This window comes from Neovison vison, chromosome 6 (genome assembly GCF_020171115.1).
Source record: "Neovison vison isolate M4711 chromosome 6, ASM_NN_V1, whole genome shotgun sequence".
Taxonomy (NCBI): domain Eukaryota; kingdom Metazoa; phylum Chordata; class Mammalia; order Carnivora; family Mustelidae; genus Neogale; species Neogale vison.
The window spans coordinates 42,610,729-42,625,441 of record NC_058096.1 but is presented as its reverse complement, the minus strand read 5'-3'; the positions used below and the strand labels follow the sequence as shown (position 1 = coordinate 42,625,441).

Sequence of the window (14,713 nt, the reverse complement as noted above, 5' to 3'; positions counted from 1 at the left end):
GCAAACTCAATCTTACACTTCTTCCCATATACTTTGAAAGTACTTTGAAATACATGGGTATTTAAAAGTTGTCAGTTACTGAAAGAAAAGCACACTACCTGGATAAGCACACTGAAGCAGAGCTATCGATTTGCCTCCAGGAGCAGCACAGAGATCCAGAACCTTCTCACCATCCCTTAATTCCAGAGCCAATACTGGGAGAAGAGAGGCAGCATTCAGGAGATAATATTTTTTTAGATTTCCAATTTGGTGTCTTTCTGAAGGCATTCTATCTGGAGTTCTGCTAAGGTAACACCTCATTGATTTAGGATAGTAGGGTAAAGATCCTTGAAAGAGTGTGTGATAGCCCTTTAAATGTAAATCTTTTTCCAATTCAAAGGAATAATTGAATCGGTTAAGAAGGATAGCATACTGCCAGCATGACGGTGATATTAGAATATCCCTAGAAGCAGAAAAAGAAAAACAAAATAGTATTAATATTATATATACAAACACAATTTTATATTACTAATCAAGTGAACGGGGTCCTAGTTTCACACCTGTGATTTTTTTCAGAGTCAAGATAAGTATCACTGACTTTGCCCTTTTGCCATAGGTTCCAATATGGTTCAACCTACCACAGTCATGATCCTGACTTTATTTAAAACTTTGGTATTTTATTCATCATGGATTTTCTTTCTTTTGTATCAACTGTACCCGTTAAAGTATTACTTGATTATTGAGTTTTAGGGGTTCCTTAAATTCTGCACCAGAGAGGAATGCCTTACCTGCCTCAGCCTAGTACCTTCCTGCAGAACATCTTGCCAAAAACACATGATCTTTTCATACCTCTGAATACATCAAAATAGACTGTCAATCATTCTTTGCACAAGTGTTTTTCATAAAGACAAAATTTAAAACCTGAGACTATTACTACTGGAGGGAAAAGTACTATCATCAAAGGGCATTTAGAGGAGTGAGTGTTAAAGTTTTCCTCTCAGGAAATAAAAGTATGGAAAACGAACTACAGTGAACTCTACAGTAAGAGAGTTAGTGAGGCACTCAGTGGTTCAGATGATACAAAACCGAGATGGTTTAAAAATCACTTATGGTGGGACGCCTGGGTGGCTCAGTTGGTTAGGCGGCTGCCTTCGGCTCAGGTCATGATCCCGGTGTCCTGGGATCGAGTCCCGCATCGGGCTCCTTGCTTGGCGGGGAGCCTGCTTCTCCCTCTGCCTCTGCCGGCCATTCTGTCTGCCTATGCTCGCTCTCTCTCCCTCTCTCTCTGACAAATAAATAAAGTCTTTAAAAAAAAAAAAATTACTTATGGATTGACAGTACCACCCACCACCACCCTCCCGCCTTAACCAGAAGATTTTCTTTCCTAATTTTTTATTTAGTCCAACAGTTAGAGCTCTTAACAGTCACAAGCTCACATCAACTGACATATGATATAGCAGGAAATATTTAATTTATTTACAAGCTGACCTTTCTAGCTGAGTTATTTGGGAGCCTCATTAACCATGGTCAATTAAATAAATTCCAGCTGCTACTCACCCCGGAGTTGACTATGTGAGAAATGGCTGGATTGAAATATAACACCTGCGACTGGAACTGTGCCAGGTAAATTTCAACTGGAGGCTAACACGTGAAACTGCTTTCTCCTTTACTGCCTCTTACTATGATGGTCCACCATCATGGGAGCTCAGTTTGTCTGTTTCAGGAATTCTGGAAGATGACAACCTCTTTTTTTAAGAATGTACTTTGCAAACTTTAGCATGCATCAAGTGTCTATAAGAGACTGCTAAGCCCTCCTCCAGGATTTTCTGATACAGTAGGTTGGAAGCAGGAACTGAGAATTAGCATTTCTAGCAAGTTCTCCAGTGATAATGGTTCTGCTAATCCTCCCAACCACACTTTGGGAGCCACAGCATTAAAATGGACCCAAAGGGAAGATTTGCAAATGTCACAGTTGTAACTTTTATTTCAGTCCATCCTAATCTTACTCTCGAAACAGGATGAAAATTTACCCAGGGTTCTGACTCATATAACAGAGAAGTAACAGTAAGAAACATAATTTAATTCATACAGATTAGAGTGGTTTGTCCCGTTAGCTAACAATGGTAGGGTACTTTCAATTGGTTAATATCTGACAGAACAAATCTTTTTTTTTTTTTCTTCAGAATTTCCAAAGCTATTTTAGAATGTTTATTCTTTCAGATGAACATTAGAATCAGTTGGGTCAGTTAAAATAATTTATAAAATATTTGTGTAGATAGATAGATAGACATCTTGGCTAGGATTATATTAAATGCAGTAAATTTGGGGAGAATTAGCATCCTTATTGTATTTAGTCTTTCCAACCCTAACTACAATGTTTCTCCATTTAGTCACATTTTCTTTCTGATCCCTTAGTACAGGTTATTATTCCTGCATATTTCCTTTTAACCTTATTGTATATAAAAGGATTGTTAGTTTAGGAACACTATTTTTGTTTATTATACAATATGTTAAATCTTGAATGATAAGGAGGAATACCATAGGACAAAATGAGAAGGGAAGTTGAAGGACAAAGGCAATAGCACAGGCAGACGTAAGAAGGAGGACAGTGCATTTGGGTAATTAAAAGTAATCTGGGGCACCTGGGTGGCTTAGTCGGTTAAGCATCTGCCTTCCACTCAGGTTATGATCCCAGGTCCTGGAATGGAGCCCCGCATTGAGCTCCCTACTTGGCAGGAAGTCTCTTTCTTCCTCTCCCACTCCCCCTGCTTGTGTTCCTTTTCTTGCTGTCTCTCTCTCTGTCTCTCTGTGTCAAATAAATAAATAAAATCTTAAAAAAAAAAAAAAAATCTGGGGCTCGTGGCAGATTATATGGGTCAAGTATAATGTGATAAAAGTTCACTGAAGGACCCTAGGGGAGAAAGCCTCATTGGATTTTAAAAACATATACTTATTGGGGCCCCTAGGTGGCTCAGTCAGTTAAGTATCTGACTCTTGGTTTCAGCTCAGGTCATGATCTCAGGGTCCTAAGATCAAGCCCCACGTGGGAAGCTGCTAAAGCTTCTCTCTCCCTCTTCCTCTGCCCTTGCTTTCTCTCAAATAAATAATCTTTAAAATATACACACATACACACACACACACACACACACACAAAACACATACATACACATACTTCTGGCAGAGTGAGTCAGCAATCTTCAGAAATTATTCTCATTCTCTAACAACGGGATGAAATAAGACCTTGCTTTAAAAAAATTTTCTGACTCCTCCTAACCGATATGCAACCTTACTGAAGTCCTTGCACTTCCTGGAATAAGTTTTCTTTAGCCTTTACCAGTCTCAGGATTAACTGCTCCCTCTGCCTAGAATGACCTTTCTGCTGACCTACAATGGCCCACCTAAAACCTGGCTGACTCCCCTACTCTCTGCTGAGGGGCCAGTTTAGGCTTTATCTCCTCAGAGAAACCTGTCTACCTACAACCTAATCCACCCACTCCACCTCACCCTAATAATAAAAATTACTAATCATAAGTTTACAATATGCGGGGCGCCTGGGTGGCTCAGTGGGTTAAAGCCTCTGCCTTCAGCTCAGGTCATGATCCCAGGGTCCTGGGATCAAGCCCCACATCGGGCTCTCTGCTCAGCAGGGAGCCTGCTTCCCCCTCTCTCTGCCTGCCTCTCTGCCTACTTGTGATCTCTGTCAGATAAATAAAAGGTTTTAAAAAAGTAAATAAATGAATAAAATAAGTTTACAATATGCATTTTTCATACTTAGCTTATTTAACCATCACTACCGTGAAGGACAGCTATTACCCCCATATTAGAAGTTAGGTAACTGAAGCTTCTCGAAGTCTGGCAACTCACCCAAGGTTCTATCACTATTAAGCAGAAGTACCTGATTCAAAATCTGGCTGACTTTAAAGTCTAACAAAGTGTGAGACCTTTGTACTGCAGCACTAGCAGCATACCACAGGGAGAGACAGAATTTTCACCCCAACCTTGGACTAGCGTCAGTGCCCTGGCCTCCCACTGCTCCTAACAATCGGAATAGCCTGATACATGCTGCCTGGAGCACCTGCAGTGGGACCACTTGATGAAGGGACTGCTCAGGATGGTGCCTCCTACCCGAGAAAGCAAAACTGCATATTAATGTGCGTCTCGGCACCACCCCCCCCCCAACTACCAGTGACCTCCCCTCTTCCTAGCACATGCGCACAAAGATGCACACACTCACACTCCAGTGCATTGGTAGGATGATACCCCTGGGCCTCCCAGGCCAATGGTTACTCAAGTCCAAAGCTCTAACTGGATAGACAAGTAGCCCAGCAGATAACACAGGAGTGTACATCAGAGGACTTAAGAAGACACTCACTGGGCACCACACTCCAGCACTCCTCTCAAGATTCATGAGGAGTCTGAAGCTGTTCCACTTACTGGTCTTCAATGACAGAAGTTCAAGTACCTCAGCAGCCAGGAGAACTGGGACCCACAAGACCAGTAACCTACAGATGTTTGCTCGTACCTCCACGGGTATTATTTTGAAAAAAACTATGTACCCTCTGGTTTTAAGTTGACATCAAAATCTTCACCATAGACTTAAGAACGTAATTTCCAGCATACTATAAAAATTGACATTTTCAAATATAAATTATACCACTTTTTAAAATGCATCCAGTGGAACCTAAATACCAGAGTGATTTTGAAACCCATCACTGTCCATTTAAAAATTCATGGACTGAATCTTCTTGAACAAGTGAAAATTTTAGTTCCTTTTTCTATTTACATACCATGTCCCCCACATAACTTTATTTTAATACATTTTTGTGCTCAAAATCTTTTATATATATATGTATATATATATACTAAATCTGTTTTCACTGTGGCCTAAATGTCTAAGTGTTAAAACGGTAACTTCTGGATTCAGTTATCAGTAAAATTTTTACTATAAAATTGATCAAAATACTTATCATAGATTTGATAATAAACATAAAAAGGAATGGTTAGGAAATGGATCTCAATGAAATAACTTCCCTTCCCACCACTCCCCCGCCAACCCTGGTCTCCATATACCCAGAGATGAATATTACCGAGGGCTATACTGAGTCAGGGTTAAAATCAACTATATTCCTGTTTTGTATTTTTACAAGGGCTGAGAAAAACCTTCACTTAAATAAGTGGGTAATAATTAAATATACTTCACTGTAGCAATGTCTCTCTTTTTGATTTCTATTTCCTTCTGAGTTATAGTCCCAAATCACTTAATCATCTATCTTCAAAAATATTTTAAATGATCTTTTAGTTGACAACTCACTTTTGCTAAAAGCAAAACTTGGAAACCACCTGACCTGTCAAAGTATTTGTTGTCATTAGTCATTTATTTTTTTCAACCCTTACAATGACATTCCAATAGTCTCTGACCTGCAGAAGTGTTATAACCCTGGAGAATGCAATGTGGAAGAGTCAAGATAGTGAAAGTGTGTCCTTTTTGTAAAGTGGGAGATAGTGAAAGTGTGTCCTCTTTTTGTAAAGTGGGAGAAAGACAAAAGAAAGATAGTTGAGAAAGGAAAATAAATACTCCCTTCGGCACATAAGGATCAGAGTACTTTTGTGAAAGATAATACATAAAATTGAAAATCTGGAAGTTGATTGCTATAACTTGCCTGTGCACACATATCCTTTGAAAAAATTGTATAATGTATTATTTGGACAATGTTATTTGATGTTATTATTTTCATTCAACTTTTCTGTGACTTTATTCTTTTCTCTTAGTACTTATTCTACTCTCTAGTCTACCTTCTTATCAAATGATGAGGATAAAAAATCATTTTATCTAGGAATTGCTAAGCACAATTGGTATAAACCTTGTCGATTACAAAACCAATTAAACTTTTATGGTTATAAAAATAAAAATCCGTTTTACTGCTATTGGTATCCACTAGAGGGTGCTCATTCAATCATTTTAGAAGTCTGGTTTAGCAATGAATCCATCGATTCATGGAAGTACACCTAAGTATGTTTATAAGACTTTCATTTTTATTCCTCAGAGATTCTAATGATGAACTGACTGCCTCCTACTCTTTCTTGGCATTGTTTCTTTAGTGCTTCTCATAGAAGGCAATCTACGTCCATATTTGTTATTCACAGTAGCTCAACTAGAAGTCCTAAGTGATGGTTTGCGTTTCTGGTAGAAACCAACCTAAGGTGAAAATACTGCATACAAGGAATCCCTTGTATCAGGAGACATGTGCATACACTCCCAGGGCTGGGAGTCCACACCCTGCATAGCAGCACACTTGGTAGAGAACAAATATGGATTTTAGTATCACAGGCCTAGATTGGCCAGTAAAATTGGTACTTTCTAACTTATGACTTTCAAAGGGGCCAAAAGTTACTACTTCATAGGGATTTGCACAAAGTAAGGTTGAATATTTGTGTAAAGCTAACATAAGGGACAAAACAGAAATAGAGAGCTCATTTCTGTTTTCCCCAATCATCCTATTCCATCTCATTCACAGATTCTGCTAATGCAATCTGGCTGTATTTTTTCCCCTCTATACATGAACAACGTGAACTCTGGAGAAAAGTGTCTAATAAAGATTTCCAATTAATCCTCCCCTCATATACAACTGAGGGCAGAATATATATAATCCATCTTCTACTCCAGGAGTGGCACAATGGAATAAGATGGTACTGAGAAGCAGCAGCACAGAGGGTAAGACAAACTCCCAAAGCTCCTCCAAATGTGAGCTCTGTTCCATTAGGCAAGTTAATTAGCCCCCATATGCTCAGTTTTCCTATCTGTAAAGTGTAAATAGTAACAACTATTTTAGAAGGCTGTACAAAGGATTACGTTAGTATTCATAAAGAGATTAGAACACTGCCTGGCAGACAGTGTCATAAAGTGGTTACATATAAGCCAACAAATAAATACTAAAGGCAGGAGACTACGTAAAGGGACTACAGCAATATGCCAAGTAAGTAATGATGCAAGCTTAACTAAACAGTAATAACGCGGGTAGAAATGAAATCCAAACAAAGAAATGTCTCAGGAAGAAGCAAAAGCATCTAGTGGGCATTGAGATTACGATGCAGGCAGAGTAGTAGTGTATGGCAGTCCATAGTTTGGGAGCTGCCAAACTATCAAGGTCAGTCAAGGTGAGAGATACATGGTGCAGAGTACAGGAAGTTCAAAGCATGAAGCTTCCACATGTGCTTTCCAGTGGAATCACGGGCAAGCACAACTTTTCCCTGCAACAATGTATGACCACATGCGTAAGAATACCGCCAAGTAGGAAGGCTCACCAAAAGCTTGGTGTCTAGATTTTATTGGGGCCCAGTCACATAAACACAATCAACTGGCTAATCTTTAGTTTCCAACTCCTCTGGAGGTCAGAGGTGGGAAGCCAAGCTGATACCATGGCCCACAGCCCCCACCATAAATCACAGTTAGACTTTCCAGTGTGGCCTAACCCCCCAAGAAAACAAGGACACTCTTGGGCAGGATATTCCAAGGGCTTAGAGATAACCTCCCAGGAGCTGAGGGCAAATGTCAGACCTATTTTTGATTAAGGTTCATTCCTTACCTTGAAGGTCTGGAAGAGAAAAGAGGAAATATATTGATGGTGATAACTTCAACAAGTGAGAAAAAATGTGCAAGTGGCAAATGACAACATAGGTTTAGAAGGGAAAATAACATGCTTCTGAGATTGCCTAGTATCTAAGTGAAGTTACCAGAAAACACTGAGAAGGAGGGAACAGAGCTTAGAGAAGACTGCACAGCTTGAGATGGCAGCATAGTGAGGGAAGTTCAAAATCATGCCATGAAAGGGCATCACTGAAAGATAAATAAGCAATGAGAGGAGCAAAACTTAAACTCATTGTAAACAACTTTAAAGAGCTAGTCAGAGGGTGACTGGTAAAAAAGGTTATTACAAAAAATTTAAGTAAATACTAAATCTTCCCCATTATCAACATCTCTTAGATAAGGAAGGAAACTAAAAGTAAGTAAATCACTTTCCAGGTAGAAGACAAAAATGCACCCACCTTTCTCTGGAAGTAAATACACTCTGCAAGCATGACAATCCAAATGAAAGTTTAAAAAAAAAATATATATATATATATATATATATATATATATTTGTTCTTACTTCCCCATGCCATCTTCCATGTTCAGACTACTTTCTGATCTCAGCCTTTATTTTGCCCATGGCAAATTTAGCACATTTATGCAAAACTTAAATCATCATAAAAATGCAACAAAAAGGTAGATGAAGCAGAAGGCACAGCTAATTAAATGGATCTAAGGTTCACTGCTCATTTAATGTAGGGTCAAACAATAACTTATAAATCTGTCTGAGCACATTAAATAGAAAAATAACTCATTACAGGGTATGGGTAGCCAGACTACTATAAAATCTGAAGACACTATTCCTTTAAAAAAATTTTTTTTTAAATCATCCATGAATGTCTAATTACACCCAGGTGTGAGATTAGGAGTTAGGCAATGGAAGTTCTTGAACCAGAAAGCCTAGATACAGATCCCTGCTCTGGCACTTATGTAAACTTGGGAAGTTCCTTAAACGCCATGTGGTTTCACCATGTGAAAAATGGGAAACAAACCTCAGAACTTTGTTCTGAGGATCACATAAAGTCAATACTATCTGGTACATAATAAGCATGCAGTAGATGTGTGGTAGTCTGGCTACTCTATGTGAGTAACTTTACGTACTAAAAACATAATGAATTTATTACACTCCACTATCATTCTTCTTTTTTTCTCTGTGACAGAGCTTCCCATTTTAAAATCCAGTTTGGGGGGGCGCCTGGGTGACTCCGTCGTTAAGGGTCTGTCTTTGGCTCAGGTCATTATCCCAGGGTCCTGGGACAGAGCCCTGCATTGGGCTCCCTGCTCAGCAGGAAGCCTGCTTCTCCTTCTCCCTCTCCCGCTCCTCCTGCTTGTGTTCCATCTCTTGCTGTGTCTCTGTCAAATCTTTTAAAAAATAAATAAAACTAAAAATCTAGTTTTGAAATAAAAACCACAACCACAAACTATTTTTTCATATTACAGTATTAACAAGTTTCTAAAACAGTATAATTTGTCCTAAAATTATCTCAGAATCACCTCAGACTTTATCATCAGTCAATATTTCATTTGTTAAAAAAAAAAATGCTTAAAGTTGTCCTTTTAAGTGAGAAAGCGTTACTGAGTTTATCCAAAAAGGTATTAGTAAGACAACAATACGACTGAATTCATTGTCTATAGCTACATAACCTTTTTTTTTTTTCTGAGTAGTATGTACTGGGCTTTTGTCCCTTGCTTCAGAAGCAGTGCTCCCTCTTCTTTCAGCCTAAATTATCCAGTTCTTTTTGCTAAGATAACTCCTGTTAGGTCACCAAGGGCTGGCTTCTCCTCAGGTCTTTGCTGGCACCCTCAGTCTTTGTTAAATAAGACAAGGTTCTCCTGTCTATTTCTATCAGGATATTTATGGAATTAATAGTTCATATAGTTTTAAAACCAGCCTCCTTATCCCCCATGAACACCAGACTGCAGGCAAACTGGATATGGGGACTGTCTTGCTCTTTATACTCCACAGGGCATGGAATATACTGTATCAGAACTCAATGTAGGCAAGGGAAACAAAAGAAAAAAATGAACTATGAGGATTTCATCAAGATAAAAAGCTTCTGCACAGCCAGGGAAATAATCAATGAAACTAAAAGGCAACCTTCAGAATGGGAGAAAATATTTGCTAGTGACGTATCTGATAAAAAGTCCAAAATATATACAAAACTTATCAAACTCAACACCCAAAAAACATTTAACCCAGTTAGGAAATGCAGAAGACATGAATAGACATTTTTCCAAAGACATACAGATGGCCAACAAGCACATGGAAAGATGCTCAACATCATTCAGCATCAGAGAAACACAAATCAAAACCACAATGAGATACCACTTCACACCTGTCAGAAACGCTAAAATCAACAACTCAGGAAACAAGAGATACTGGTGAGGATGCAGAGAAAGGGGAACCATCTTGCAGTGTTGGTGGGAACACAAACTGGGACAGCCACTCTGGGAAACAGCATGGAGGTTCCTCAAAAGGTTAAAAATAGAATTACCCTATGATCCAGCAATTGCACTATAGGAATTTAACCAAAGGATACAAACATACTGATCTGAAGGGGCACGTGCACCCTGATGTTTATAACACCATTATCAACAATAGCCAAACTATGGAAAGAGTCCAACTGTCCACCGACTGATGAATAAGAAGATGTGGGGTGTGTGTGTGTGTGTGTACACTTATATACATACGTCATATCACTCAGTCATCAAAAAGAATGAAATCTTGCCATTTGCAATAATGGAACTAGAATGTATTATGCTTAGCAAAGTAAGTCTGCCAGAGAAAGATAAATACCATATAATTTCACTTGTATGTGGAACTTAAGAAACAAAAGAGATGACACAGGGAAGGGGGAAAAAAAAGAGAGGAAAGCAAACCATAAGACTCTTAACTATAGAAAACAGACTGAGGGTTGCTGGAAAGGAGGTGAATGGGGGAGAAGCTAAATAGGTGATGGGCATTAGAAAGGGCACTTGGGCTGAGTAGTGGTTGTTATATGCAGGTGATGAACCACTAAATTCTACTCCCGAAACCAATATGACACTATATGTTAACTAATTAGAATTTAAATAAAAACTGAAAAAGAAAAAACAAAAAACCTCAATGTAAAGAACCCATGGAATAACATTCCGACCAAAGGCAAAAGTCACTAAGCATAGAAATCAAACTTACCTCACTTACTTCTGTGCATGAAAGATGTTTTCAATAATACATTTAAAGAATTTGTGTGTGTGTGTGTGTGTGTGTGCACGCGCGTACATGTGTTCAAAACATAGCCTGCCGAAAACCCAGGGAAGAAATATAACCAAATAAAATAACTCTAGCTAAGACAGAGCTGTGCCAGCTTTAAAGACTAATTATCTTCTGAATTTTCGAAACTAGTCAAATACCCTCAAAAGTTTTAAGGTTTTTCTGTTACAGTATAATTAATTTTGTCAAATGGTGGGCATTCCTGTTTCAAAGATTAAAACAACTGCTCAAAGCAAGGCTCTAACATTTTTTTCCCTTACTATTACTACAAAGTTTTCTTTCTCCCCTTTTCATTTTCCTATGACTCCATCTATTTCTTCAGTTCTTCTCTTTAGTCTCTGTAGGAAAAGGGCACCCAGATTTAGATTCCTTTATCTTTTATCCTCAAGCACCCCTCCCCACAAAAAGGGTTTATTTCCTGTTCTATCATAAAGCATCAAGAGATGAATTATACTAACCTTACTGTATTCCAGGCATCTCCAAGTTCTTTGGAATACTGTTTCTCAAAATGATCCAATACAACTCTGCAAATCTGTTTTGCAAGCTTCCCCTCTGATTTTGCTTTCAGCTATGATGATAAGAAAATGTTGCTGACACAATCTGATAATACAAATTTATTAAACTTCAAACTAGCAGTTTTTTTCTTAACATGTTTTATGATTATTATTAGTTCTTTCAAGGAAGCATTACCTCAAATATAACAACACTGTAGTTATGAAAAAAGAGGGTTTCTTCAAATAATTATTGCTCATATGTAAAGCAAAGGTTAAAGGCTTTGTGGCGTTAAAAAAACAAAAAGTTAGTGGCCTTGACAGAAGCTGCGTCAAAGAAACAAAATTAAGCGACTCTAGGTACTAACATTTGGGGAAACTGAGTGAAAAGCCTATGGAGATTAGTATTATCTTTGCAACTTTCTTGTAAATGTAAAATTATTCTAAAATTAAAAGGTTACTTCGGAAAAAAAAAAAAAGTCGCTCGCTTGCTGTGTAAACTTCCTTGCAATTCTATTTCATTTACTCATCCAGTTTAGCGAGGTATTACCACGTAATACTGCCCTAGGGTCCCAGGATAAAGCAGGGAGTCTCATATCCTGAGGAGCTTGCATTCTGCTCAAAGCTGAACGGAGCAGTATTCAGCTCTGCAGGCTGGACTGCAACCAAGTTACGTGGGGGCACAGGTGAGTCTTGGGAGAAAACTGCAGAGAACGCTCCAGAGAAAGCGTTCGAGCGTTCAGCATTGCAGCCTTCAACTGTGAAGCCAGGGAAGCCAACAGCTCGCGAAGTTCCCCTATCCCGACCCCCTCCCTCGCCACCTCGGCCCGCAAAGTGATTCAGTCAGAGGCTCCCAGCTGAGTGCCAGCCCTCACCCGGGTCAACATTATCCCGCCGCGAGATGCCAGACAAGAGATCTACACGACCCAGCACCTCCAGGAAATCAAAAGCACAGCCTCACACGCGAGGTTCACCCACTTGCACTTCTATCCCTCGCTTTTCCGGTTCAACTTCCCGCGAGATACTGCTTTCCCCTCTTAGTCGAAATCTCGCCAAAAGTCGTGTAGGTGTCGCGAGAGGTACGAGCGCGCAAAGTTACTTCCGCCGCCGGCGGGTGGGGGCGGTGCTTACTACCGAGGGCGTAGCTCGACCCTTGGGCGGAGCCTTGAGTGGCTGGAAGCTTCAAGTGAAGCGTTTCACTGAACAGAAGCTGCTGTGTGCTTGTGGCTCAGTAAAAAAAAAAATGTTAATTTGTATTAGGTTTTGTATAATGACCGTTGTTGTAAAATGTTCTCAGAGGCTAAGCTAGTTACGGAATTAATCCATCAAATTTGATATCCCCCCCCCCCTTTAGCTCAGATATTCAGAACTAAGGGTAATAGGGATGATATGATGAAGAAATAAGGCATGTATTTCCTAGAGATGGACAATGGGGATAATCTCTCTTTTAACGGAGAGGGTTAAATGTTTAATTGAAATACAGTAAAGCACTTAGCTCAAAGGGTAGGAAACAGTAAACGCCTGAATGTTGGCTGCTGCTGTGTATTATTTTTACTATCATGATCTTCAAGATTATGATCATCACGTTCTGATACCAAATGCCTGAAGACCAGAATGACCCTACACAGTAACCTCCAACCCACCTTTACTAAGGGCAGTGTTACATGTGCTGAGGAAAATATTACACCCATTCTAATAGGAACAGCACTTTATTTGCTCTTTTAGTGTTACTTTTTAATTCCTCCCTTGTAACAGCAATCAGCAATTCATCAAGAAATCAGTGTTTCATATGGTCCGTGATATTTAGTGAAAATCATCATTTTTAGACCTTTGATGCTCAAAATATCAGTAGAGGCATATACCATAGGTACAAATCTTAGAACCACTAAAAGAAAAAAATCACCAATAATGTGATTTGAAGCTTAATACATTTACTTACACAACTTCCCCAGTAATCTAAAAATAAATTTAGATTTGGTGCAAAAGAAAATAAAGTATTAAGGGCTGAAGTGATTAAATGCATGCAGTTTGTTGGTTGTTTAGAGAAGTCATTAGTCTACCTTTCAGCCTCTATACATGATTATATTTTTTTCTGTGTTCATTTCAGAATGTTGCATTTATTGAATTAATATGGTAGTATATTTGCAAAGTAGACATTTAAAAGACTTTTAAGGAGATAGTAGAAATCATATACACTATATTTCTTTTAGGGAAAGGGGATGTGTAATGTGCTTGGAAAGAGGTCATATTATATAATTTTTGAATTTTCTATTTTCCAATGTTTCTATTTTCCAATTTTAAATAAGCTAATGAATACTGATGAAAATGGAAAAACAAAAGCCTATGAGAATGAAAATTGAACATAATGCCACTAGAGATCGTATTGACATCTTGATGTATTCCTCTATTTTTACGCATTTTCAAGTTTGATCAAACAGTACATATAATGTATCCTGCTATTATAAGCATTTTCTTATATTAAAAATTCTTCATATATAGCTTTCTAAAAGTTGCATAGTATTCTAAGGTATGGAGGTTACTATACTAGCTTACCTTCTTACTATTGATAAACATGTTTGCTCATCATTCTTTCCATGTCTGATAATCTTACAATCTTTATTATATTCTTAGTTTCAATAGGTTTCAAATCATACTATTTGTTTCTTTTATAAATTACCACCTCATGTCCACTTATCTGTAGATGTCTTAGTGCTATTTTTATTTATATTAGAGATGTTAACCATATAACATTTTCAAGTACTTTCCCATTTTTTTCTTACAACTCTTTAAATGTAAAAATATCTTAAAATTTTATGCAGTAAATTTTTTTATTTTGTAATTGATTCCATTGCTTTTTGGCTTGGAAATTGCTTCGCACAGAGGCAAGCAATTATTTGTTTCTTTCTCCCTTTTTTTTTCTTTACAGCTTAATCTTTAATACTTAACCCATTAATCTATATAGAATCAATATTAATGTATCATGAGAATGTTAGTGGACTTCCCCTACCAAAACCTACTAAAGAATAAACAAAGGTCCACACTTTATTTTAAAAATAGAAACTATTACCAGACTTGTTTTAAACCACAGCAGATATAAATTGAGCTGACACCAACACCAGAAATTGTATTTTATTCTTATTATTACTATTGCATTAAAGAATAAAGCAACTTAATATGTACTTAAACTGGGCAGGAAAATAATTTTTAATAAACCTAAGCAATTTTATTGTGAAGTTATTTGTTATAAGAAGTGTTTCAAGATAAGAATACTTTATAGACTTCTATGCATTTTATGAATTTTCATATTTACATAAAACATAAAAAATTCATATTCATGTAGAGGTTTATGTGCCAAAAAGATAA

At 37.9% G+C, this 14,713-nt stretch overlaps 1 protein-coding gene across 1 annotated transcript in view; it reads right to left on the bottom strand.

Annotated features, from left to right (window-relative positions):
• The window catches only part of NSUN3 (NOP2/Sun RNA methyltransferase 3), a 55,422-nt gene extending 43,031 nt beyond the window's left edge, over positions 1 to 12,391 (bottom strand). The window contains exons 1-3 of the mRNA XM_044251179.1: positions 12,226 to 12,391; positions 11,318 to 11,427; positions 99 to 442 (exon numbers count right to left, since the gene is read on the bottom strand). Coding sequence (XP_044107114.1) covers positions 99 to 442; positions 11,318 to 11,427; positions 12,226 to 12,237 — 466 coding nt within the window. The 5' untranslated portion in view covers positions 12,238 to 12,391. The remainder of the gene's footprint in view (positions 1 to 98; positions 443 to 11,317; positions 11,428 to 12,225) is intronic.
• Positions 12,392 to 14,713: the final 2,322 nt, after the last annotated feature.